At 46.3% G+C, this 22258-nt stretch overlaps 1 protein-coding gene across 1 annotated transcript in view; it reads right to left on the bottom strand.

Annotated features, from left to right (window-relative positions):
* Nucleotides 1-13852: 13852 nt before the first annotated feature.
* The window catches only part of LOC144136294 (uncharacterized), a 34282-nt gene continuing 25876 nt past the window's right edge, over nt 13853-22258 (bottom strand). Inside the window, exons 6-12 of the mRNA XM_077668524.1 lie at nt 21885-22030; nt 21299-21482; nt 20484-20584; nt 19023-19129; nt 17960-18060; nt 16485-16573; nt 13853-14755 (exon numbers count right to left, since the gene is read on the bottom strand). Coding sequence (XP_077524650.1) covers nt 14579-14755; nt 16485-16573; nt 17960-18060; nt 19023-19129; nt 20484-20584; nt 21299-21482; nt 21885-22030 — 905 coding nt within the window. The 3' untranslated portion in view covers nt 13853-14578. The remainder of the gene's footprint in view (nt 14756-16484; nt 16574-17959; nt 18061-19022; nt 19130-20483; nt 20585-21298; nt 21483-21884; nt 22031-22258) is intronic.

Genomic DNA, 22258 nt, shown 5'->3' with positions numbered 1-22258 from the left:
AGAAATAAGTACATATAAAAATAATATGGGGGAACAAGGCAAAAGAAGTAGTAATTACACAGAACAAGCTCGACAAGACAATTCACACAGTGAAATTATACAATTGTAGATAGAATATGTACAAAGCAAGTTAGGAAATAAAATAACGATGAAAGTATTTATTGCACCGCAGCAGAAGCCTAATACAATAAGGCAATGAGAATGATGACATCAGTTAAAAGTGGGCAGTATTGTTCGTGAGAAAAGCCTTTACCTTGGAAATGTTAGTGCGGTTGATGTCAATTTGATTGTAGTGAAGTGTGTTTAGTAAAGTTGGAAGTGAGTGGCGCAACATTTGTTGTCCTAGCTTTGTCCGGGAAAAAGGAATTTCCCAAGGCTGTGAAAATCGCAAGTCACGGCAACTTGTTGACTTGCTTATTTGTGCTATTGCATTAAATTCTAGCTGGTTATTTCGGAGTTGTTGTTTGTATTTTTTTACCAATATCTGTGAGTATAAGCAATGCACACTTGTTATCTTAAGCTGAGTAAAATATTCTTCTGTATGTGCTTGTGGATCGGCCCCTACAATATGACGAACGGACTTTTTCTGCAGTACATGTATGCGATTTAGATTAGTTGAGGTTGTTGTACCCCATACAAGAAAGCAATAGTTTATATGAGAACATATTAATGCATTGTATATGTGTAGTTTCACGGCTTGCGGTAAGAACGAGTGAAATTTTGCCAAAATTCCAACTGATTTAGACATCTTTGTTAAAATATAATTGACATGGTTGTCCCATGACATGTTTTTGTGCAGATATACTCCTAATGTTTTAATTGTGTCTACGACTTGTATTGCCTCTGATCCTAATGTAATATCAAAAGTGTGCGGTATCTGAAACTGCCTGGGCGAAAAAATGACGGCTTTTGTTTTTTTAACATTAATTTCAAGGGAGTTCTCAGTGCTCCACTCATGAAGATCACGCATGACGTTGTTTATTTCAGCCTCTAGCAGTTGCAAGTTACTGTTGCGAAATAATAGGGTGGTGTCGTCTGCATATGATATGAAATGAGCAATCGGGCTAATTCTAGTGATGTCATTCACGTAAAGGTTGAACAAGAGAGGCCCAAGAATGCTTCCCTGGGGTACGCCAGTATTAATTGGTCTGCGCGATGACAGGTGGTCATTTATTGAAACGCTTTGCATTCGATGTTTAAGGTATGATGTTATAAGGAATAGAGCTGTTCCTCTTATTCCATATATTTCAAGTTTTTTTAACAATGTTTGGTGATTGAGTCGATCAAAGGCTTTTGAATAATCTATGTATATACCAACTATGATTTCTTTTTCTTCAAAAGCTTTTAATATTATTTCTTTCTGCGTTAGTAGGGCTAGTTCTGTTGATTTCCATTTCCGAAAGCCAAATTGTGTTGGTGTTAATATGTTGTACTTTTCGACAAATTTGCTAATGCGAGTGTGAATTATTTTTTCTAATCCTTTTGAAAAAATAGGTAGCAGCGATATCGGACGGTAGTTAGACAAATTGTTCCGATCTCCACCTTTGAAAACTGTAATCACTTTGGAAGTTTGCATCTTAGCTGGGAAAACGCCTGTGGTAAGGGCTTGATTGAAGATATAGGTAAGATGTGGAGCTAGCAGGTCCAGTGCGGACTTGATAGGCCTTACTTGAAAACTATCAATGTCACACGCAGAACTGTTACGTAGGGACATAAATGTTTCAAATACTTCACTGACGTCTACAGGACAAAGAAAGAAACTGTTTGGATTCCTAGTCATAGTTCTCACTGATTCCGGACAATGAGCATTGGTTACCTGATTTACAAAATGGTTGTTGAATGCTTCAGCTAGTTGCTGTCCATCAATAACTACCCCATTTAAGATTACCTCAAGGGGATCTTGGTTAGAAGATTTTCGATTAAGTAGTTCATTTAACCTCTTCCACATGATTTCTGATTTCATGTTATGACCTGTTTCAAAAAAGTTATATAGGTACTGCCGTTTTTGACTCCGCAGTATGGCATTTGTTTTATTTCTACATTTCTTGAATAGTTTCCAATCCTCAGTGTCTCGTGTGCTCAAAAATTTTTTGAAGAGTTTATCTTTCTTTTTTATCATTTTTAAACACTCCCTAGTAATCCATGGCTTACGTGTTTTTTGTGAGTTTCTTACGGTAACAAGATGGAATGATTGCGAATATGCTTCCAGTACGATACTAAGAAAATTATTATATGCATCATCTGGTGATGACGAACTGTAAACTTGACTCCAGTTTGCTTGAGTCAATTTAAAACGGAAAGCCTTGATGGTTACTTCATTAATGTTTTGAATTTTTCTAACCGGAAAAGTTATGGTATGGGTACGTTTAGGGGACGTTTTGCTAAGCAAGAATATCGGCAAGTGATCACTGATATTGCACGAAAGTGCTCCTCCTAATACTTCATCTTCAGGTAAATTTGTGATAAATAAATCTATTAGTGTGCTTGAGTTGATTGTTATCCTTGTGGGCATGTGAATCATGTTACTGAAGCCATGAGAGGCGAGTGCTATTTGGAATAAGTGTTCCGAGGTAGACGAGTTGAGTAAGTCTATGTTGAAATCTCCCCCTAGAATTAATGTGTAGTTATTTTTATTAGTGAATTCGAACAAGGCTTCAAGGTGATCTATAAAATCCCCCACACACCCATGTGGCGGCCTGTACGCTACAGCAAAAATATATGGCTCATTAACTACAGCTAAACATTCAATGCAGTCATTAATTACTGTGAACTGCTTAAGTAGGTCACACTGAATGTATTTTTTTATGTTCAGTTGTACTCCTCCACCCCGTGATTTGGAGCGGTTCAAGGCAAATGTCTGATAATTGTTGTCTGATATGGCATCACAGTCTGCAGTAGACCACGTCTCTGTTAGCATAATAACATCGAAAGTAAACTTAAACTGAGCAAGAAATGTAGTCAGGACATCTTCTTTCTTGCGGCTTGATCTTATATTCAAGTGAAAACACTTGATACCCTTTATATTTCTAGTTTTGATAAGATCGCCAACCTCAGCAGGCTGTGAAGCCATTTCGAACGATGAAGTAGTATAGGCAGGCTGTACTTTCCGTTCTACTGAATCTTTTGAATGTCGTTTTCACATTGGACACGAAGAACTTTTGATGTTTCATGTTTCCGCGCAAATACTTTTCCATCACGAACCCACACAAATTTCCAATCGTGTTCCTTTTTCTGTTTTTTTGCCAAGCTAAGGAGCTTCTTCATGGTAGGGCAGAGGTGCTCATTAATATACACAGTTTCAGAGTCATCAAATCCAAGGTCTTTGTTCGTTAGGTTAGTCTTTTTGGCTTTTGCGAGTGCAATGTCGCGCTTAGCACGAGACTTAAATTGAATGATTATATTCCCTCTTTTGTGGTTGTCACGAGCGGGGACGCGGTGACATCTTTCGATATCATTCTCAGAGATGGTTTCACTGATAGCATCTCCAATCTTGGAAAGGATTGATGGTATGCTTTCGTCTGCTTGCTGTACTACTCCTTGAATTTCTAGGTTCGTGCTCCGTGAGTACTGTTCCAGTAACACTACACGTTTTTCAAGGTCCTCATTTCTTTTTTCTAGAACCGCACATCTTGCCTCAGAAGTGGCTTTTTCAGTGCTCAGATTCGCATTTTTTTCCACTTCTTTTGCAAGTTGTTGTTTTAGCGTCTCGATTTCAGCATGCGCAAAATCAAGGCTGTCGGTCAAACTTCTTTGCTCGTTTCGAAGCTCTCGGATATCAGTTCGTACGTCCCTTTCGAGCGACAAGCGTGCAGTTTTAATTTCCTGCTGAAAGTTTTCCTTTAACTGAGCGAACTCTAGCTTTAGCTCTTCTTTTATCTTGGCTAGTTCCTTTGCCATCGGGACTAGGCTCGCTACAGCAGATAAGGATACACACACACCCCCTGATGCACGCACGCACAGCGACACACACAGCTGCTATCAACTTGGCAATGGCGACGACCAGAAGGGCAATAAGGTTTAGAAATAAAGTCGTTACACTAACCTGCAAAATGCAAGCGGTATATTCAGTCGGTGTGCTTCTTTGTCGTCGCCAATGCCAAGTGAGGGCCTCCGGCAGCCGGTGGCGGGTTATGTAGCTTCGGCAGCTGTGACGTCAGAGCTGATATCCCCTGGCTTGCCGTTGGTAGCGTTGTAGGGTCGTCCACTCTTAGTTAGAATGTCGTTCCGTGCTGCCGGCGCTCCACGGGGCGCCTCTGGTGGGCGCCGTAGAAACTATTGCGCAGGCGCAGTGAGAGCTGCAGGCGGGGCTTCATGCGTCGTCTGCTACAGTGCGCTCTGTATAGCGGTGAAGTGGCCTTCAATTTTGCACTGCGTGCGCATAACGCCGATCGGAGAAATGTTGCTTCGGAGAAGCTGCTTTTATTTTGTTGGAGAAACAGTACCAATGTGTTCTGCTTGCACGGTTAATTTGAAACCTACAAATAATGACACTCAGGAGAAAGTGCGCGCCACGTAATAGTTAAAGCTTTGCTACTGTTGCTGCAACGGGATAGAAGCGGCTTATAGGCTTCTCAGCAGTGTTTTGTTTCTCACGTTTCTCCGATGGGCGTTATGCGGACGCAGTTCAAAATTGAAGCCTATTTCACCTCAATACAGAGCGCACTGTAGCAGACGACGCGTGAAGCCCCGCCTACAGCTCTCACTGCTCCTGCGCAATAGTCTCTCCGGCGCCCGCGAGAGGCGCCCCGCGGAGCGCCGGCAGCACGGCGCGACATTCCAACTAAGAGTGGACGACCCTGTACACACCACCCGGTTTTTGATGGCTTCCTTCCGTCGCCCGCCCTGGCACGTGCAGGGCTTTCGTCCGTCCAAAGACCAAGCTCGTGCAAGTTAGTCGGGTAAAGACGTAGTGGACGCCATGGTCGATGAGGAAGAGCAAATCAGTCCTATCCAAGATCCCTAGGGACGCCAACTCGCGAAGGAAGTGCTCCAGAGGATCGTCCAAGATGGCCAGCTAAGTGCAGCCCTCGTGAGGTACGTCGGTGATCCAGACGTAGACAAATATTTTCTCCGTCTTGCTGAGCACATCTCGAACGTAGTTCACGTAGATGCCAGTCTTAAGCCACGAACCTACGCAACCCGCGTTGTCCAAGTCCAGTGAAAGGGTAACGGCCGGGTCTTGTATAGTAGTCTGCGGACGGGCTTTTGAAGCCGTACAAATCGGGAAACGTGAAGAGACCTGCGTATGCCATTTCTTCCAGGAACAGAGTGGTATATCCTCGCGACTTGCAAGCACTCCAGAGGTGAGGGAGAAAATCAAAGTAGGTGCCCTGGTAAATATTGCGAACAGTGGGTTATGACAGACCCGACAAAACGGCATGTGGTTTAGAAAACGACTTTTCCCCGAATTTGTTGTAGCCGAGAAAATCAAATGCGTTCAGCTCTTTCTCAAAGTACCGTCACGGCTTATTCAAATGACGGTAAGCATTTAGCATTGAAGTGGAATCAAGCGTCAGGATCAAAACGCTCAACTGGTCAGGAGCTAAAGTGGCAGTAAAATTATTTTTACGGGGAATAAAAAAATATTCTTTGAAAAGACCGGTGGAATTGACTCTACCGGAAACCTGCACGTACTCAACCTCTGAGCGCCTCACCAAAACCAACTGGGAGTTGGGGGCCTCTCGGGTAATTTCTATGCGGATGCATCCCTCGTTCCTCCTTGAAGTCCTCGTTGTTGGAACAAGCGAGTTGTTCTAGTACGAGACCGTGTTGTTCATAGAGCTGTCGCTTGTCCAGCGCGAGGACGCTGCCGTTCGGGTACACGATTGTGGTCCCTCGGCAAGACCATTTGGATGTAGCTGGCTGCCAAGAGGATACCAAATGCAACGTCCAGTGGGACGCGTTGTAGAAGGGAACTTGCAACCCGGCAAGTCCAGAAGGAATCCGACGCAGTGAAAATCCAGTCGGGAGAAGACGCCCCGCAAGAAGGACACCAGCACCTTCAGGATGAAGCACGAAGGAGCAATGCTTCACACTGCATAAAAAAATCCTCACTTTGCGCCTCATCTTCTTCTTCTGGCAGTCATTACACGCCATTTCTGGCAGGCAACTGCTTGGCTACGGTCACCTGTCCTGGCCACGACTTGTTTGCTTGGGCTCGACTTGTCTATCCGACCTAACGCCCTCCTCAACCGTTCTCGTCTGTGTAAGTGCACACGATAATGACGTCTTTGTCCCCCAGGGACAGTCATGGTGGTTAAGGACCAGTGGAGCATGTGGGTTTTTTTCGCTTAGGCATTTTGAGGAGCGAATACAATAATAATGTGAACCCCCGATTTATTTGTTCAACCTAAATGCGACGGAGGTGCGCTAGCACAATATACCGGGTATTTCAGCGAACACTTCAAAAATTCTTGAAAATGTTGGGTTCAATATCGCAAAAAAATAGGCGTAGGATCACATTATCTGCCCCTGCGGACACAATATGCTGCAAAGCCGCTCTAATTATCCAGGTAATTAAAAACCTACAAATTAACCTTTTACTTACGTAGCTGGGTAATTAGTCCAAATTGGGAGTTTTATGCCGTGAACAAGACGATGTCATATCAGTTTTTAAAACGAAGAAAAACTAAATTTCTATAGCCCTGCAGCAAGAAGAAATGCCATGCTTTTTCCCGCAAGCGACCGAAACTGAGCGCATGAGGAACGCCGAAAGTATGGCGTAAGCGAAGCGTCCGCTGGTGACGTGCGTAATGAATGCAGCGTCGAATTAGAAACGCATGTGCTAACTTTCCTCGCTAGAGAACCTCGGCGCTCAGCTCAGACTGCGGCCGGCGTTATCGATTGCTTCGTCGCTCGGAGTAAGGAAAATTATAGTCATCGTCTGCTACGCGGCCGTCGCTTTTGGGAACACTGATAAGAACACCTGGCGCTCTGCCTGTCTGGTTAACTCCGGAAAGAGCTTTTAATCTTCTTTATTTTCGTCACTAGCTTCGTGAAAGGGATAAAGGTACTCTTCTCTGACAGCGCGCAGATTACTGTTTAACGTTAAATAGTGCCGGTATATCGATATGCATTGCATTATTTCTGTCATGTGTCTATTTCCTTTACGCGGTATCGGCATGACTGCTACAATAAATTAGAATGACTCCGTAGATGAAAGCATTCTAACGAAAAACATTGCAATTTCAGCACTACGGTGCTCCTTACCGGCTGGCTCAATACGGTTGCCGTGTGCTGGATCAGACACGTCCTGTGCTGTAAGAAGTGCTAGTACTTAATTAGGAAACTTGAATGACAAGCAGGAATGAATGTAATTTGTACCTTTTATAGATTTAGTTGGTTGCAGCCCCACTTGGACACTCCAGGAAAGAATTAGTATATGGGATGAAAAGCAGCCGTTTTCACATCACGTGCTCAAAATGCTTGCCGTCCATTGAGATGCACAGTAAAATGCTGTCTTTGAAGGAATTCGCAGCAGAAATGAGCATTTCTCGGGAAATCTTTTCAATTGATATCTTGATACTCTCCTTCAGGTCTTCGAGGTTCGCTGACTCCGTATTGAAAACTTCGTTCTTAACGTATCCCCAGAGGGGTTTCCAGTGGTGATTAAGCGGGCGATCTTGGAGGCCCCGTTGTTGTTCTCCCCATTGTAATCCATTGGTTGGGAGGGTGCTCTCCAGGAATTGCATCGTGGAACGAAAAAAAAAACCCATTATTTTTCAACCCGGCCAATGGTAGCTCTGAGATAAATACAGAGACAACTCCTTTTATGACGCAGTCTGTGTACTTTTTCCCACTGAAGTTTCCGACAATGAAGTAAGGCCCGACAATACGGCCGTCATAAATGCCACACTAAACATTTGCTGGCCATCTTACTTGGTGTTTGAACTGGAGTAGCCAATATGGGGCTCTTAATTGTCGCACCAATAATGCGCATTGTGCAAGTTGACATTGGAGTCCCTACAAAATTGGGCCTCGTCTGTCCAAAGCACTTTGCGCAGGAGTTCCTGGCCTTCATCACATTTAATTAGGCTTCATATTAAAAGATCTATCCGTTTCTGAAAGTCATTGGGTGACAGTTCCTGGTGAATACATACATGAGAGTGGTAATAGCTGTGTCTTGATAGTGACCTCCAAACTCATGCCGGGCTGGCTCCGTACGCGTTGGCGATTTTCCTGACACTTGCTTCTGTACTAACAGAAACGTACGCGAGGATATCAATGTCAAAATCATCGGTTGCGCTCCCTGGTCTGTTCCTTTTCTGAACATGAACTGATCCAGTGGTTAAAAATCGATTAAATATCGATACGAACGTTGGACGAGTCGGCACACGACGACCAGGATGTTAGGCAACATACAGTCTGGATGCCAGCTCTTCGTCCGTTTGCGCGCTCACACAAGCGACCACAATGTCCACCTCCTCGGCAGTGGAGTATTGTAGTTGCGCTGGAGCGACCACTCCCACAATCCACACAATGCGGCGTGACGTTTTAATCCTACGCGGCACTTCCACACATTCAAGTGATTTGAAACACTGGCCCTGCAATGGCTTTGTCACACGCGCGCACCTCCGAGACAAGCACCCGAAATCCAAACGACTGCGCTCTATTGGAAACTGAAGCTAACACACGCTAACACAACAGCAAGAACAACTGCCCGATAGCACACAGCCACAGCCTCGCAAGCTCTCCTTGCCACGCTGGCAAAGCTTTTCTTTTTCGAACGTGGTTCCTGATGCGCAGCGATTATAAGAAAACAGAAGATCAACCTAGTGAGTTTATGAATTCGTGATGACGCACAAAAACGAGCCCGTAGGGCAGCCATACCAGAAGTGGCGCGCACACACACACTCATGAAAAAAAAAAGCGCCTGCAGATGCGCCCATCAGGGCTCTCAAAATCGACGTTCCCGTAATTGATGATGACTATAATTTTCCTTACTCCGAGCGACGAAGCAGTCGATAACGCCGGCCGCAGTCTAAGCTGAGCGCCGGGGTTCTCTAGCAAGGAAAATTAGCACACGCGTTTCGAATTCGACGCTGCATTCATTACGTCACGTCCCCAGCGGACGCTTCGCTTATGCCATACTTCCGGTGCTCGTCATACGCTCAGTTCCGGTCGCTTACGGGGAAGAAGCGTCGGATTTCTTCGCGCTGCAGGGCTCTACAAATTGAGTTTTTCTTCGTTTTAAAAGCTTATATTACATCGTCTTGTACATGGCATATAACTCCCAGTTGGGACAAACTACCAAGCAACGATAATTTAGGAAAGTTAATTAGTGAGTTTCTGTTAATTACCTGAATAATTAGAGGCGTTTTGCTGCATATTGTGTCCGCCGTGGCAGAGAGTGTGATCATGCACCTATTTTTTTGCTCCATTGAACCCAACATTTTCACGAATTTTTAAACGTTTCCGCTGAAACCCTTGGTAGATGGACCCTTTGCTCAGGTTACTTGTTAAGTTTTACGAAAAATGTAAGCGGAAGCGGCCGCGACGTGATTTATGCCTTTCCACTGGCTCAGCTGCCGTGAAACCGGTGTGCGTCCTTTGAACTAGGATGCAGCAGGCACGCAGCCCTCCGTTCCAATTGGATGACATGGTTTCGTCCTTTCTACATGGCTGCAGCTGCCGCGAAACCAGGTTTCCTCCTTACTTCACCAAGACGTCACCAGGCTTCACCAGTACACGCAACAGCTTGTCCTCAAGTGATCCACATAGTGCAAGAGAATAAAAGGGAAGAGAGATTTCTTGCTCTCCACTTTGCCAGTTTCAACCAGCCGCCTGTCACCCTCTCTTCGCCTTTCTTCTCCCATTTGCATTTGTTTCTGCTATGAAAGTGGACAGGGGGATTTCTCACTCTCCAGTTGGCCAACTGCCAGCGGTGACAGATGGAAGATGGAACGTGGAGGCTTCACCAGGGCGCGTAACGGCTGTTTCACACTCAACACACTAAACTCAGCAGCTAGCACACTCAACATGCCAACTGTGGCAGGTAGAGGCTTCAAGCGCAGACCGGACGCCTTTTTCAGGGTAGCGAGGCATCTAGTGCTAACGCACTAAAACTAAACTTGAATGTCTAGCTGAATTCCTAGGCTACTACGCGTGGGGCTGTAATAATTACTTAACTATGTTAAGGCGCGATAATTACTCGTGGTTTACGCTATCTCGCTTTGGAAAGCTCATATACAAATAGAAGACTGCCGCGGCTTGCTTCAATCCATGATAAGGACTGGCAGTATGTATTTCTACAATGACCTGATGAAGTTGTGCTGGCACGCATGTTGAACGTCCCCCATGCATGAGTTGCCGTGCTGTGCTGTTTTACCTGGAATTATCGGAGGTATTTTTAATTACGTTAATTAGTACTGGCACGTGGAAGGCTTTAAACTAATTTCTGCATAATAACAAACCGCTCCGCTTGCTCACGACTTCAATGAACTTAGGTGCACTGCCTCCATTGCTGTTTGGTGAAATGAGAACCTCATTTGGAAAAACGCGTACAAGAAGTACAGTTAATACCTATATTTTCCTTAATCGAAAGTTTGCAAAAGATGTAGTTTTGCTCAACGGTAGTAAAAGGTATAAAGCTCTGCGCAAGTGGTGACATCACGGCGCAGATTTTTAAGCTCCTCTGGAAGTTTAAAAGTTTCATGGATTTGCATACCCAAGAATGCCGGTCTCCTCATTTAAGATAGGCGAGCAAGTAATACTGCATTACCTTTGGTGCCTCAGAAGGGGCACGGTAACGATAAAACAGGGAACGGACATGCCCTCTCAAAACTGAATACAGCTGGGTGCGCAAGGCTGTGCAAAGCGGACAGGATCGCAATAATTTATCACGGCATATAGAGAAGCTATAGAAGAGCGCGTCCACATCTGGCGGACGACTTAATTCTAACCACTGTGCAGGTCAACAGCACAAAGACGCGCACGTGTTTCTCAGCATCACAGCGCCCATTGGTGCGAGCGTAGTTCTATCACAGTACCACTAGTAGACGCTGCTGTTTCGGAGCAGATCACCGATGTAGGACAAGTTCTCCAGCTTCATTCCTTCGGTGATGTCGAATTTCGGCGCTGCTGTACGCAGAGTAGTGTTCGCGGCGTCTGCACGGCCCATAGCGTCGCCTTTGCGACTCTCGTCGTAATCGCTCAGATCATCTTCGGCTATGTCGGCCGGAACGAGGCTGTGCTTCCCAAATTCGAGACCCGGCTCAGCACCTCCCACCTCCAGATAAACCACGGGCTGAACCGTCCAGAAGCAGAGGAAAAACGCGCCAATCATGGCAAGCAGGAGAAACCACGTCCGGCTCGCTTTGATCGACAGCGGTGTTCTTGGCGAAGCCTCTAGGTCCGGCGCGACATTCTCACCCCTCACCATCATGAGAGCTGAGGCGCTGCCGAGCGAAGGTAGGTCCAATGAAAGCGCGCTCGCTTGCGCTTCCTGCGGGCAGGCTGCTCCTTCTTGTCTCCTGTGCGAGTCGTTATTCTCGGGAGCGGGGAGGAAACCAGGGAGCGGGGAGCGGGAGACCGCGCTTCGGCCCTCCGCCACAGTTTGCTCAGCGCCCGGTTGCGACGCAAAGTAGGTGGCTGACCCTGTCTCAAAGTGGATTCGTGTTAAGATCTCATTCCCTTCAATCGCCGCCGCAGTGCCCTGGTCACGCTTCTTGAACGCCATGGACACATATTTCGCGCAATTCGATTTTAGCCTACTGGCTTTATTTTGAGCGGATTGCATCCTGAACTGTAAACCCTTGATCTTCGTGAAGAAGAACTTCTTGCTCGCGTTACTCGCCTGTCGTTGATGCCCAGCTAAGGCCTGTAGACAATATGTAGGCACCGTGTACTTGCCCGTAATCCTCTGTGCTCAGTATCGACGAAGTTCCCGGCGGCTGTTGTCGTCGCTGTTGTCCTCAAGAAGGTACCCACTGCGGGGGATTGGCCAACACACAGGCGGCGACTGACAGGTGCCCGAAGCGTTAAAAAGTAAAAAAAGAATAATAAATTAAATATAATGCAGATTTGATGGCCTAAATCAAATAATAAAACAACGTGAGATTGGTAACTGAAAATGAGAACGGGGCTAACCATGCTGTTGTCAGGAAAGAGAGGTGCACGTCTTCTTTTCGTCATACAGTCCCCCTTTTTATGCATAATATATAATACGTTTCACAAAGTGAACGTTTCACAAAGTGAGCGTTTCACAAAGAGTACCCAGCTGGAGTTTTGTGATTTCAAAGGTACGGCCATTGAATCCAGTACATGAAGCGAAGACTGTTTTTTTTTTTTCAGCTTGAGAACGTGCATTGCGGTTTTATGTAGCTCTGGCGGTTCAAAGAGGACAAAGAAGGCAGGAAAATCCTTAGGGAGAGAGAGAGAGAGAGAAAGAGGAAACTTGACTGTTAACCAGCTAATCAGATAAGGGGTTCGGCTGGTCACCCTGCACCAAAAGAAAAGATATAAGGATGGGACAGTTCAGGACTTGCTTATCGCAGTGTCACGACCAGTAAAGCAAAACGACGTCCCCAGAAACCGGAACAGCAACAGCGCTTTGTACTCAAAAGAAACCGTAGCGTTTCGCAACAGTTCGTGGGCAAAACTAATAAAATTGGAGAATAGTATTACGTGGTATGAAACGCATGCACAAAGGTAAAAAAAAATACATGGCATGAAATGAAAAAATAACGGAAGATCGATGAATCAAAGTGTTCTGATGAGACGTAACTTTATACTTGCATATAAACAAAAATTCCACCCGAACACGTTGACATGGCATTTGAGCCGAATTGAATGTATTGAAGTTTCGCCATATTAGAAATCATGCCTAATAAAGCATAAAAAAAGTTTGCTCCAATCCAATCCAATCCACGAACACAATGATTCATGCTGCAGTAGCGCAGCTGCCGTCACTTGACCCTGCTGCTACCGTCACGTTAATTGATCCTGCGAAGCATGCAGCTGGATTCCGCAACAAATATAACTTACGATAAAGGTTGTTGCGGACAAACCATGGCTCTTCTTTCTTTTCATTTTTACCAGACGCATGCTACGGTTGAAGGGATAGCAGCGAGATGTTTTTTGTCTGTTCACGCTGGTTTCTCGTCGCTTCCTGTGCCCGCCTTGTCTACTACTCGTCTCTGCAGTTTCACGAGCAGAAAAAAAAGCTGCTGCTGATTAAGGCTTTTAGTTTGCCTTGACGATGGCTGCTATAATGCTGAGGGACTCCGTAAATAACGTGCCAGAGCCCGAAGCCATCTACATAGATCTACAGAATTTTTTTAATAGTGTGACAACCAGAGCAACCATACCGCTTAAGCAGTTTAACCATACTTAAAAAAAAATCCCACGCAGTGTTAAGATCTACTAATGTCAAGCGCATATTTGCTCTAAAGTTTTCGTTTCTTAACTGATTCACGAAGAGAACTCCGGTCGTGTCCTAGGCCTATACTTCGATCGGTTTTTGATGTTTTTTCCTGTGCATGCGTTGCAACCCACGCAACTTTCCAGCCTGAATGCCAGGTTATTGAGTGAAATGAGGGTTATCTTGCAAGAAGACTGCCCGAATTCATGGCAATCGCCATTGATGCTTTTCATGCAGTAACATTTTCAGTGATAAGCGAAATATCGGTGATGCCTGGTGATGAAGTTAGAAGTTAGTGAATTTGTCCCAGTTGTGCCCTCTGTTCTATTTGAGAACGTGTTCAGTGTTGCGCATAGCCCACAAAGCAAGTAACATCTGCTTCAAGCAGCCTTACTCTAATCTAGACTGTATTTTGATACCTAAACTACCTGCGAGCATACTTCTTGTAAGACTAAGTCTCTTGTAGAAAAATACGAAGTCTGGTGTGTTGTAACATAGAGAACTTTAGAAAAAAAGTTGTGCAAATTGATCTTAGTGCGTCTGTAAGATCGACCTCACCAGAAAAAGTTCGAGAGGTTTGCAGCCGTCTGAGTCGAAAGTTTAATGAAATCGTGTGCCGTCGAGGCTTGACGGCTTAGCTTGGCACCTAATACCGCGGCCTGTCGCGATAAAGAACGAAGATTCGAAACTGAACTCGGCAGTGGTTCTAAAAGAAAATGGAGCAACGTCGACTAGCGCGGCTTTTCACTCCCTAGCACTTTACATCTTCCTAAGTAATCGACCAACTACTTCCTCCGAAATGTTATTGCGCTTTTGCCGCAGCTTGCGTGCCGCGTAAGCAAGACTCATGCTGTGGCGTTTATTTTTTTCCCTAAAGTGGCGAATTTCGATTCTTTGCGCTCTGCACATTCCTTCGCAGTCATCGCAGTTGCCTGCACTCACAGAGTTATATAAAGCGCAACTCTGGCGCGCAACCAAAGGCACTTCAAGCGCTGGTATTCAAATGCTGGAAAGTGCAGATTCGCCCGGGCAGCAGTCGTAGCCGTGGATAAGTAGACATCGGTATTTTACTGTCTGCTAGGCCAACCGACCACTGATAGAGTGCTTCGATGACCTAGGGCACTCAGACGCGTAAAAAAAATAATTATCTGTGCAAAAACGACAATAAAGTATGAGGCGCAAGCCACCGCCGCAGAGGGCATGGTGCCGGGGCTGCGGTCAGTTGTCGCCCCGGGAGCCGATGCGGCGCAGGGCTGCCGCTGCCATGCGGCGTCTTCGGGCTGGCCCGTGGCGCCGGTGGTCGCCCTGGCCCTGGTTCTCTCGCACTCCGCCCGCTTCAGCAGCCAGCTCGTCGGGCTCCGCGTCGAGGAAGTTCACCAGGCCCAAGGCCCGTATCTGCGCCGCACCACATAGGCCATTGGCTGGTGTTGTTTCTTGCACGTTTTGTATAAGGTTTCCCACAAAAGCTGGGGTGCGAACACCATTGTGTGCGCATGCATGTGTACGTGCGCACGTGTCCGTCCGTGTGTGGGTCGTAAATTTTTTTTTTGTAAAAAGGTATAGCCACATAATTCAACGCAGAACTGCGACAGCAGGACAGATACTGTTCACTCAATCACTATTGCGCTATTTCAAAGCTAGTTGAAATTCACTGAAACCGAAGAACGTCTTTTTCTGTTGGCAAGAGGAAGCCAGGATGAAAACTGTGAATGACGAATTTGTAGATCACACTTAATTCAAGACACTCTGTGCGCCATCGCTGATCAATGAAGTTTCATGGATGCCACCTAATAAGTCGTATAGAAAGGGTATAAAAAATATCTCTGAGACATCGGATAGAGCATTTGATCCCGGATGCGGCGGTCGAATTTCGATGGAGGCGGAATTCTAGAGACCCGTGTACTGTGCGATGTCAGTGCACGTTAAAGAACCCCAGGTGGTCGAAATTTCCGGAGCCCTTCACTGCGGCGTCCCTCATAGCCTGAGTCGCTTTGGGATGCTAAACCTCCATAAACCATAAACCAAACCATCGGCTAGAGCAAACTAGACAGCCACATTTTGACACTAGGAGCAAGACTAAGAGCAAAGACGATGTTGCGGGTATAAATAGGGTCAGTTGTCCTTATATGAACGATTAAGCCGGCGCAGTGGTTCCGTTAGTCCGATACGTTAATTAGGGCTTACAGTTTATTAAAACGTTTCTAAACTGTAACCAGATTGACTGGCATTCCTTTTTGGGCATTCTCTGTAAAAAAACAGCATCTTTTACTGAAGCAAAACCACGAAGCATTGTACCAAAGACGGAAGACGTTCGAAAAACGCAAACGCTAGCGAATATTTCAGTAATGAAATATTGAAATGTGGGCGGTTACACAGGCATCGATGGGAGTTGCAAGATTTCTCACGAATCGATACATACAGCAAGGCCAGCTCTACTTATGAGAAGCGGACACCAAAGCCGCATCCTAAATATGCAGGGTAGGTTTACACTTGCGTCTAGATGGAGGACCGCACCACGTCTCTTTAAGGATACGCTTAAACTAACTGCCTGGGAAAGCAGTTGTCTGGCTGCCTTGCTCATAAGTGGCGCCTTTATTTACCAAGCCTTGAGCTTTAGCAGGCTTGGTCACCAAGACAGACCTGTTTTAAGGTGAGGAATGAGCCGTTAACGCCTATTTCCACCAGGCGACAACAAACAAAGAATGCTCCACACCCACGCCGCATTACCAGCCTGTTTCGTAGCACGACAGGCAGTATTCATCATCGCATCCGGATGGGGACTCTCCGCCTTTATTTATGATTCAATATAGATCCAGGCGATGGAAGAAGTAAGCGTTCACATTTTGGAGGCCCATAAAACGCGGCAGGGTTGTGGAAGCCACAACGGGTGCCAACACATCAGGAGACAGATTCCCTCTTGTAAGACCCACTCCTGGTCGACTGACACTAACGGATTTTGAAATGTGATTTTGAAATGATTTTGAAATATGGCGTTAGATAAGAAAGGCTATCGATTCTCTGATTTCAGCTGTAGCTTTCGCCTCGATGGCCTATTTCACCGAGACAAAGCATAATATGCACAGTATTATGCGAGAGGAGGCTAATTAATGTTGTGTGGAGTTACCAGAATAAAACCGATGGTGAGCAGGGCCACCAGGGTGAGTGCTCCGGCCAGTAGGAAGACCACCAGCATCTCCGTGTACAGGAACAGCTCTGCGGGTGAAGGACAAGTGCCTTCTTCAGCTGGCTATCACCAAAACTTATATACACAGAAGGTCGCCTGTACTTCGAGGTTCAGAAAAGTGGTTGTTTGGGCACGTTGGTGAGACATGACAAACTTGAAGCTCAAAACCAGACGAAGACGGTGAAAGAGACGAGAAAAACACGAGCGCTATGCGCTATGAGCATAGCGCATGCGCTCGTGTGCCTCGTGTGTAAATTAGGGTGAACCGAACTTTTCTCGTAGTATACCGAAAACAAACATTAAAATGGAATGATTGTACAAAATGGCGATCGACTAACGATGACTTGAGACAAGTGTGGCAGGCCACCGCACACCCGCGTGAGGAGCAAGCTCTAGGGCCGTATTTTGTAACGTTTCATTTCGTTTTCGTTTAATGTGACATAGACCGTGGGAGATGACGTCACAACAGTCGTGGCAGAAAATCGCCCATGATGCCACTTACTTGCATAAACGCGCCCCTCCCATGACGGACGGAGCATGACGACGTGTTTGACACGCCTGGCGAGCATCATCGCCCGCTGCTCAAGTCTCGGAAAAAGGCGCGCTGTGGTCGTGCGACGAATTATCGGCGCATGGTGATGCGGTGGCAGTTAGGTGGCCAGCGGCGGTACCAGACAGCCCGTGCATCTTTTGCTTTCCTATCTCCTATTGCTTTCTTCACGACTGAAGTCACGCCCAATTAAACAAAAACGGAATGATGCAAAATGCGGCCCCTGATTATCTGCTACGAAATTGTGAGGGATTGTCTGGCTGAGAACGAAAACAATTCTCGGTGCAGATTCACTAATTACAAAAAAGCAGTGAACCTATAAAGCAACCAGAGGGTTAACTCATAGGAGATTCTTGCAAACCGCACTGGATCCCTTTTTAGATCGGTTTTTTATGGCTGCATACTTCGCATACATTTGGTCAGCTGATATCACTGGTTGAACGCTTAAATAAACCTTTGATTAATTAATTAATTAATTCAATGCTCTTTCTACGAATGGTTGCTTTGAAAACAGCACTGTAGTTGAAGAAGAAGCCGTTAAATAAGGGGGATCTGCTTTTTTCAGGTGACCTAACTATTCCCAAATGAAAGAATTTTACGTAACTACAACAGAGAGGTGATCAACGCGGAAAACGTCAAACTACATAGGACTTGAAATGTGCACAAATAATCCGCTCAATTTTTTTTTATTTTGACGACGGCCTCGCTTTGAAGCGCGAACCTTCAAGAACCAGTATTCCAAGCAACTATATACATTGTGTCATGTAACCGACAGTACAGCAAACTCAAATAGTTGCCAGAGTTGACCAAGATGGGAGATTCTTGCATAGTTCTTAAAGAAAGACAGTGCTGCAGACTTTCTCACCGAAGCTGAGCCGATTTCTGCGCGAGGCCAGGGAAGGCGGGCTGAAGAGCACGTCAGAGCCGTTGGGGTCGCCCCGGTAAGTGCGCAGCTTGTACGTGTACCTGCAAATGGCAAACGTAAGTCGAGCACATCTTGACGCCATCAGACAACTCCGAGTTGTGGTGCCGTACAGGTTTCGAGCGTAACATTCTCTGCTTGGAGCAACCTGCGCAGAAAAGAACTCTTCTGTTCTAATTCTGTTTGATTCTTTCCACGTTACGACATCGGATCAAGTTAAGACCGCACCCCAGCTATCATCAGCATCAGCTTGTAAACACGGTGGACGATAAGATCTGAATAGAATTATCGGTAAGCACCGTACTGCACCGGCCCGGAGTTCATAACAGAAATATAACTTTATTATCACACTGCTCAACATATTCTCAAGCAGTTACGAGCACACCGTGACGATGTTCCATGCGATAACCGAAAACTCCCTTACTTCAACCAAAAAATTCTGCAGCAGTTTTGAAAAGCCAGCTATTTTCAAAAAGGAGACAATTTTCAGTTTTAAAACTTTCTTAAAACTCAGAGATGAAAACTGTCTTAAAACACAGAAAAAAATTCGTTTCCAAAGCTTACTCCTAAATTCACCTTTACAGGAATTTAGGAGTAAGCCTTGGTGAACTTCCCCCGGGGGAACTTCCCCAAATGGATCATTACTGGCACATCCTTAGTGCCTGAAACTTTGCTGATCTGACTTTGGCTGTGGTCTAGCTGCATAGATGACCTTTTATTGCTGGTAGTTCTGAACCTCAGAAATGGATAAATATACAACTTCAGTATGCCCCCCGTGAGGTCCTAGGTTGGGCTGTAATCCTCGTTCTTGCGCTTATGACCGAAGTTAGGTTAGCGTGTCTACGATGATGAACATTTGTTCCGTTAGTCGGCGCAACACAAGTGACCGAGCAAATGGTTTGAAAGGAGAGCCGGATTTTCCTTATTTGGTACTGCAGCTTACAAATGCGCAACGCTATAGGACACATTCGTAAAGGTTGCTCGCAGTGCACGACCCCTGCCTCACCTGAGGAAGGGCACGAGTCCCATCAGGACTACGGAGGACACGTTGCGCGGCAGGTACAGCGTGGAGCAGGTGCGTGGCAGCGCGCTGTCGGTGCGGCACCACGTGACCTGTTGTTTCAATGAACCGTCAATGGAAGCACACAGCACTGCTGCCTTGCAGCCTACCATTAAGACCTAGGGCCGCAACAAGAACGTAAAGAATGGCATTGCGTGACAGCTTGCAAACCAAAGTTTATGACCAAGTGTGTTGACTGTTCACTATGATTACAGCATGAGCAGGCATTTCAGGCGCACAAAAAGCGGGCTTCGTGTGGAAAAACTTGCTACACCGGACGAGAAGTCGCGAACACAAAGGTTAAACGGAAATACTGATGAGCATTTTTATTGGTATTAAGGTTTATGAAACGTGTCTCCGCCTGCTGTCGAGCAAGTGGACTTACTGCAGCGAGAAAGGTTCTTCTAGACAACTTAGCCGTCGACAACGACAAGGCTTCTTGCGGAAACCGGACTTAGTCACTGCTATCGTTTCTCAACTTCAAGTAATTTGTGGTCAAGCTTGAGGTTTTTTCTCGAAAGCCATGCATACTCGATAGACACAGCAGACAAGTATACGTACTATTGGGGAAACCCTTCGTAATGTCACGGACTAGAAAGAAGAAGATACGGGCAGTGGCGCGACCAACATATCAGATCGGCTGTTTAGAATATCGACGCAATTTCTCTGATTGTTGGAAAAAGAGGTTTTTTTTTTACTTCTCCTGAGAAAGATCGAAGTGGCCACTGAATATGACATTCCAATTTTGTGTATTCCTATTCTGCTGCTTTTCTTTTTGGCGTTGGCGTCGGTGTGAACATGGAGGAAAGAATAACATTGTTTTGCAACGAAGACATGAGAGAACTGTGCAGGTTTTCGTCGTAGGCTGCTTGACTAGACTTGTGTGAATGATAAATGTGCTAATGCTTGCTGTCGCTAGTACTGCAAAATTTATCATGCGGCTGCTTCTCTGATTCCATGGAATACCCTGTTCTCTGCAGTCTAAGGTCAGTATAGAAGTACACACAATGGAAGTTTAAAATAATAAAATGGCAATATAAATGTTTTTATCAAACCGCTGAGTACCGTTTTAGCAAGATGATCTTTACTCAGGCATCGTTGTCCACAATGGTGGGAAAATGACCTAGAAATTTACAGACCAACGATGACAAGGCTTCCTCGACAATGATTGCGTAACGAATGAAACCGGCCTATTCGGTGATGCGTAGCCAAAAAAGGCTTAGCGCTGAGGCTTTCAGGACGATGTATAGCTAGTGAAGCGCTGGGCAGCATTTACGGAGCAAGCTTCCTTCGTTTAGAATTCAAGATCACCATGTGCTTTTCATGCAACCTCTGACGACATGAAGTTAACGCCGAGCTTCACTGCTTCCTGGAGGGACATTTCGAAGGAAAAGCCAGAAGGAGCACCTGGAAGCCGTCGTGTCTCGTATGCGGCCAGACCTTCCAGTTGAGTCTCACAACCGACCAGCCCAGCGTTCGCACGGTGACGTCGCAGGGAGGGCTCGGCTCTGCATTGGTTTAGAACACAAAGTGCCAGGGCGCTGCATATGTACCTCCTGCCGGTTTTTATTATGCATATGCTTTAAGCGAAAAAGAGAATGTAGCATGCGGAATAGTTTACGCTCTTGTCAGGACAGTTCGTCCACCGGTAGCTTTACCGCAAAGCGATCCAACTGATGGCATTCCAAAAAAGTCTGTCCAGATGTACTCCCGTTTGCAAATTGTTTTCAAATGCGAAGCTAGGGAGTTATAACATTCCGAGCTATTTTAGGGCTGCATTTCAATTGTAATCTAATTGTGTGCGTTTTTTCACTAATGAATGCTCTAGTGATTGTTTTCATGACGTCAGGGTACCTTCCTTCCGCTACGTCCAGCCTTTCTAAAAAGAGGAAAGCTGGTTGCACCTGTACCCAGCGATGAAAACAACTTATGTCGTGGTTCTACTCCGCATCTACCGACAGTTTCAGATTCAGCAGATTGGGGAGAACAATCCGTGAGATCCTGACGAGGATCAGGACGTTCGTATCACACGAGCTGGAATGCGCGGCCAAACGTTGGATCTCATCACGCTGGCTTTGTTGTAGCTAGGTGTGCATAGAATTCTCGATAACTATCGTACATGGCCGAACCGGCAGTCGCTGCAGTCACTCAGAAGTTCACGGCGGCTCTCATCTCACGGCCGTCTCAGCTCAAAGCGGCTGGACAGTCGATCGCACACGCACCGACTTGCTTCCTGTGAAAGACGGCCTTGAAGACGGCGGCTCCCGTGCGCTGTTGGCCCATGCTTCGCACACGCAGCAGCACGCTGCCGCTGTAAAGATCGGCCGGCACGCTGAACGAGCCCTCGGGGCCGACCAGCGTCACGGGCTCCTCGGGGGCGCACTTAAGAGTGCACGGGTCCTCCCCCTGGGAACGGGCAGCGCAGATTCACCTCTGTTCAACCCTTTGGACAGCTGTGCACACAACAAGAGGCTTAAGTCCGCATGAAGTCACGTAATACTCGCGCCGCACTGTTCTGACACTGTTTTCGTCTCGATCAAGTATCACCGCAGCGCAGTTTAAGAGCATTTGACAGGTCCCAACACTGATGAGCGCTATGGGCTGTGCTTACTGTCGTTATGATATGGCAGGTGACTATGCGACGGAGTGAAATAAATCCTTCTAGATTTTAGCTGAAATTTGTTAGACGCAGTTTGAGTTCTTGGCTAATAGTGACAGTGATGGCAAAGTGTTTGCGTTTAGAGTGAAGAGCAACACAAGAACCGCGCAGACATATTCAGCGCCTGCCGCTCTGGCCGCCGTAGTTACCCGCGTCCAACAGGTGGCGACTCCGAGGCGGTATTTGCGCGCGGGGTGTCTTCGCAGCTTCGAGTCGAGCGACGGCACGGCGAGCAGGCGTCGCCACTCAACGCCCACCAGGAAGGGAGAGTACTCCACGGCTCGCAGAGACACGCCTGCGTGCGGCGCGGAAAGTCGAAGAAGATCCGCTGGCTTTATAGGTTGCAGTGGAACCCAAAGTGTTGAGGCACAAGCGAGTGTTGCGTGGTCGTTGGAAGGGGTTGCGTTCAAACTTCATTGAAATAAGGGAGTGGCGGAAGTAAAGATTTTTAATGCATTAGCATCAGACTCCCCATTCTTCAAAAAAGGCTGCTTGCGCCCCGAAATGGTCGAGAGTGGTTACG

Source organism: Amblyomma americanum, chromosome 6 (assembly GCF_052857255.1).
Source record: "Amblyomma americanum isolate KBUSLIRL-KWMA chromosome 6, ASM5285725v1, whole genome shotgun sequence".
Taxonomy (NCBI): domain Eukaryota; kingdom Metazoa; phylum Arthropoda; class Arachnida; order Ixodida; family Ixodidae; genus Amblyomma; species Amblyomma americanum.
This window is presented reverse-complemented; position numbering and strand designations above follow the sequence as displayed.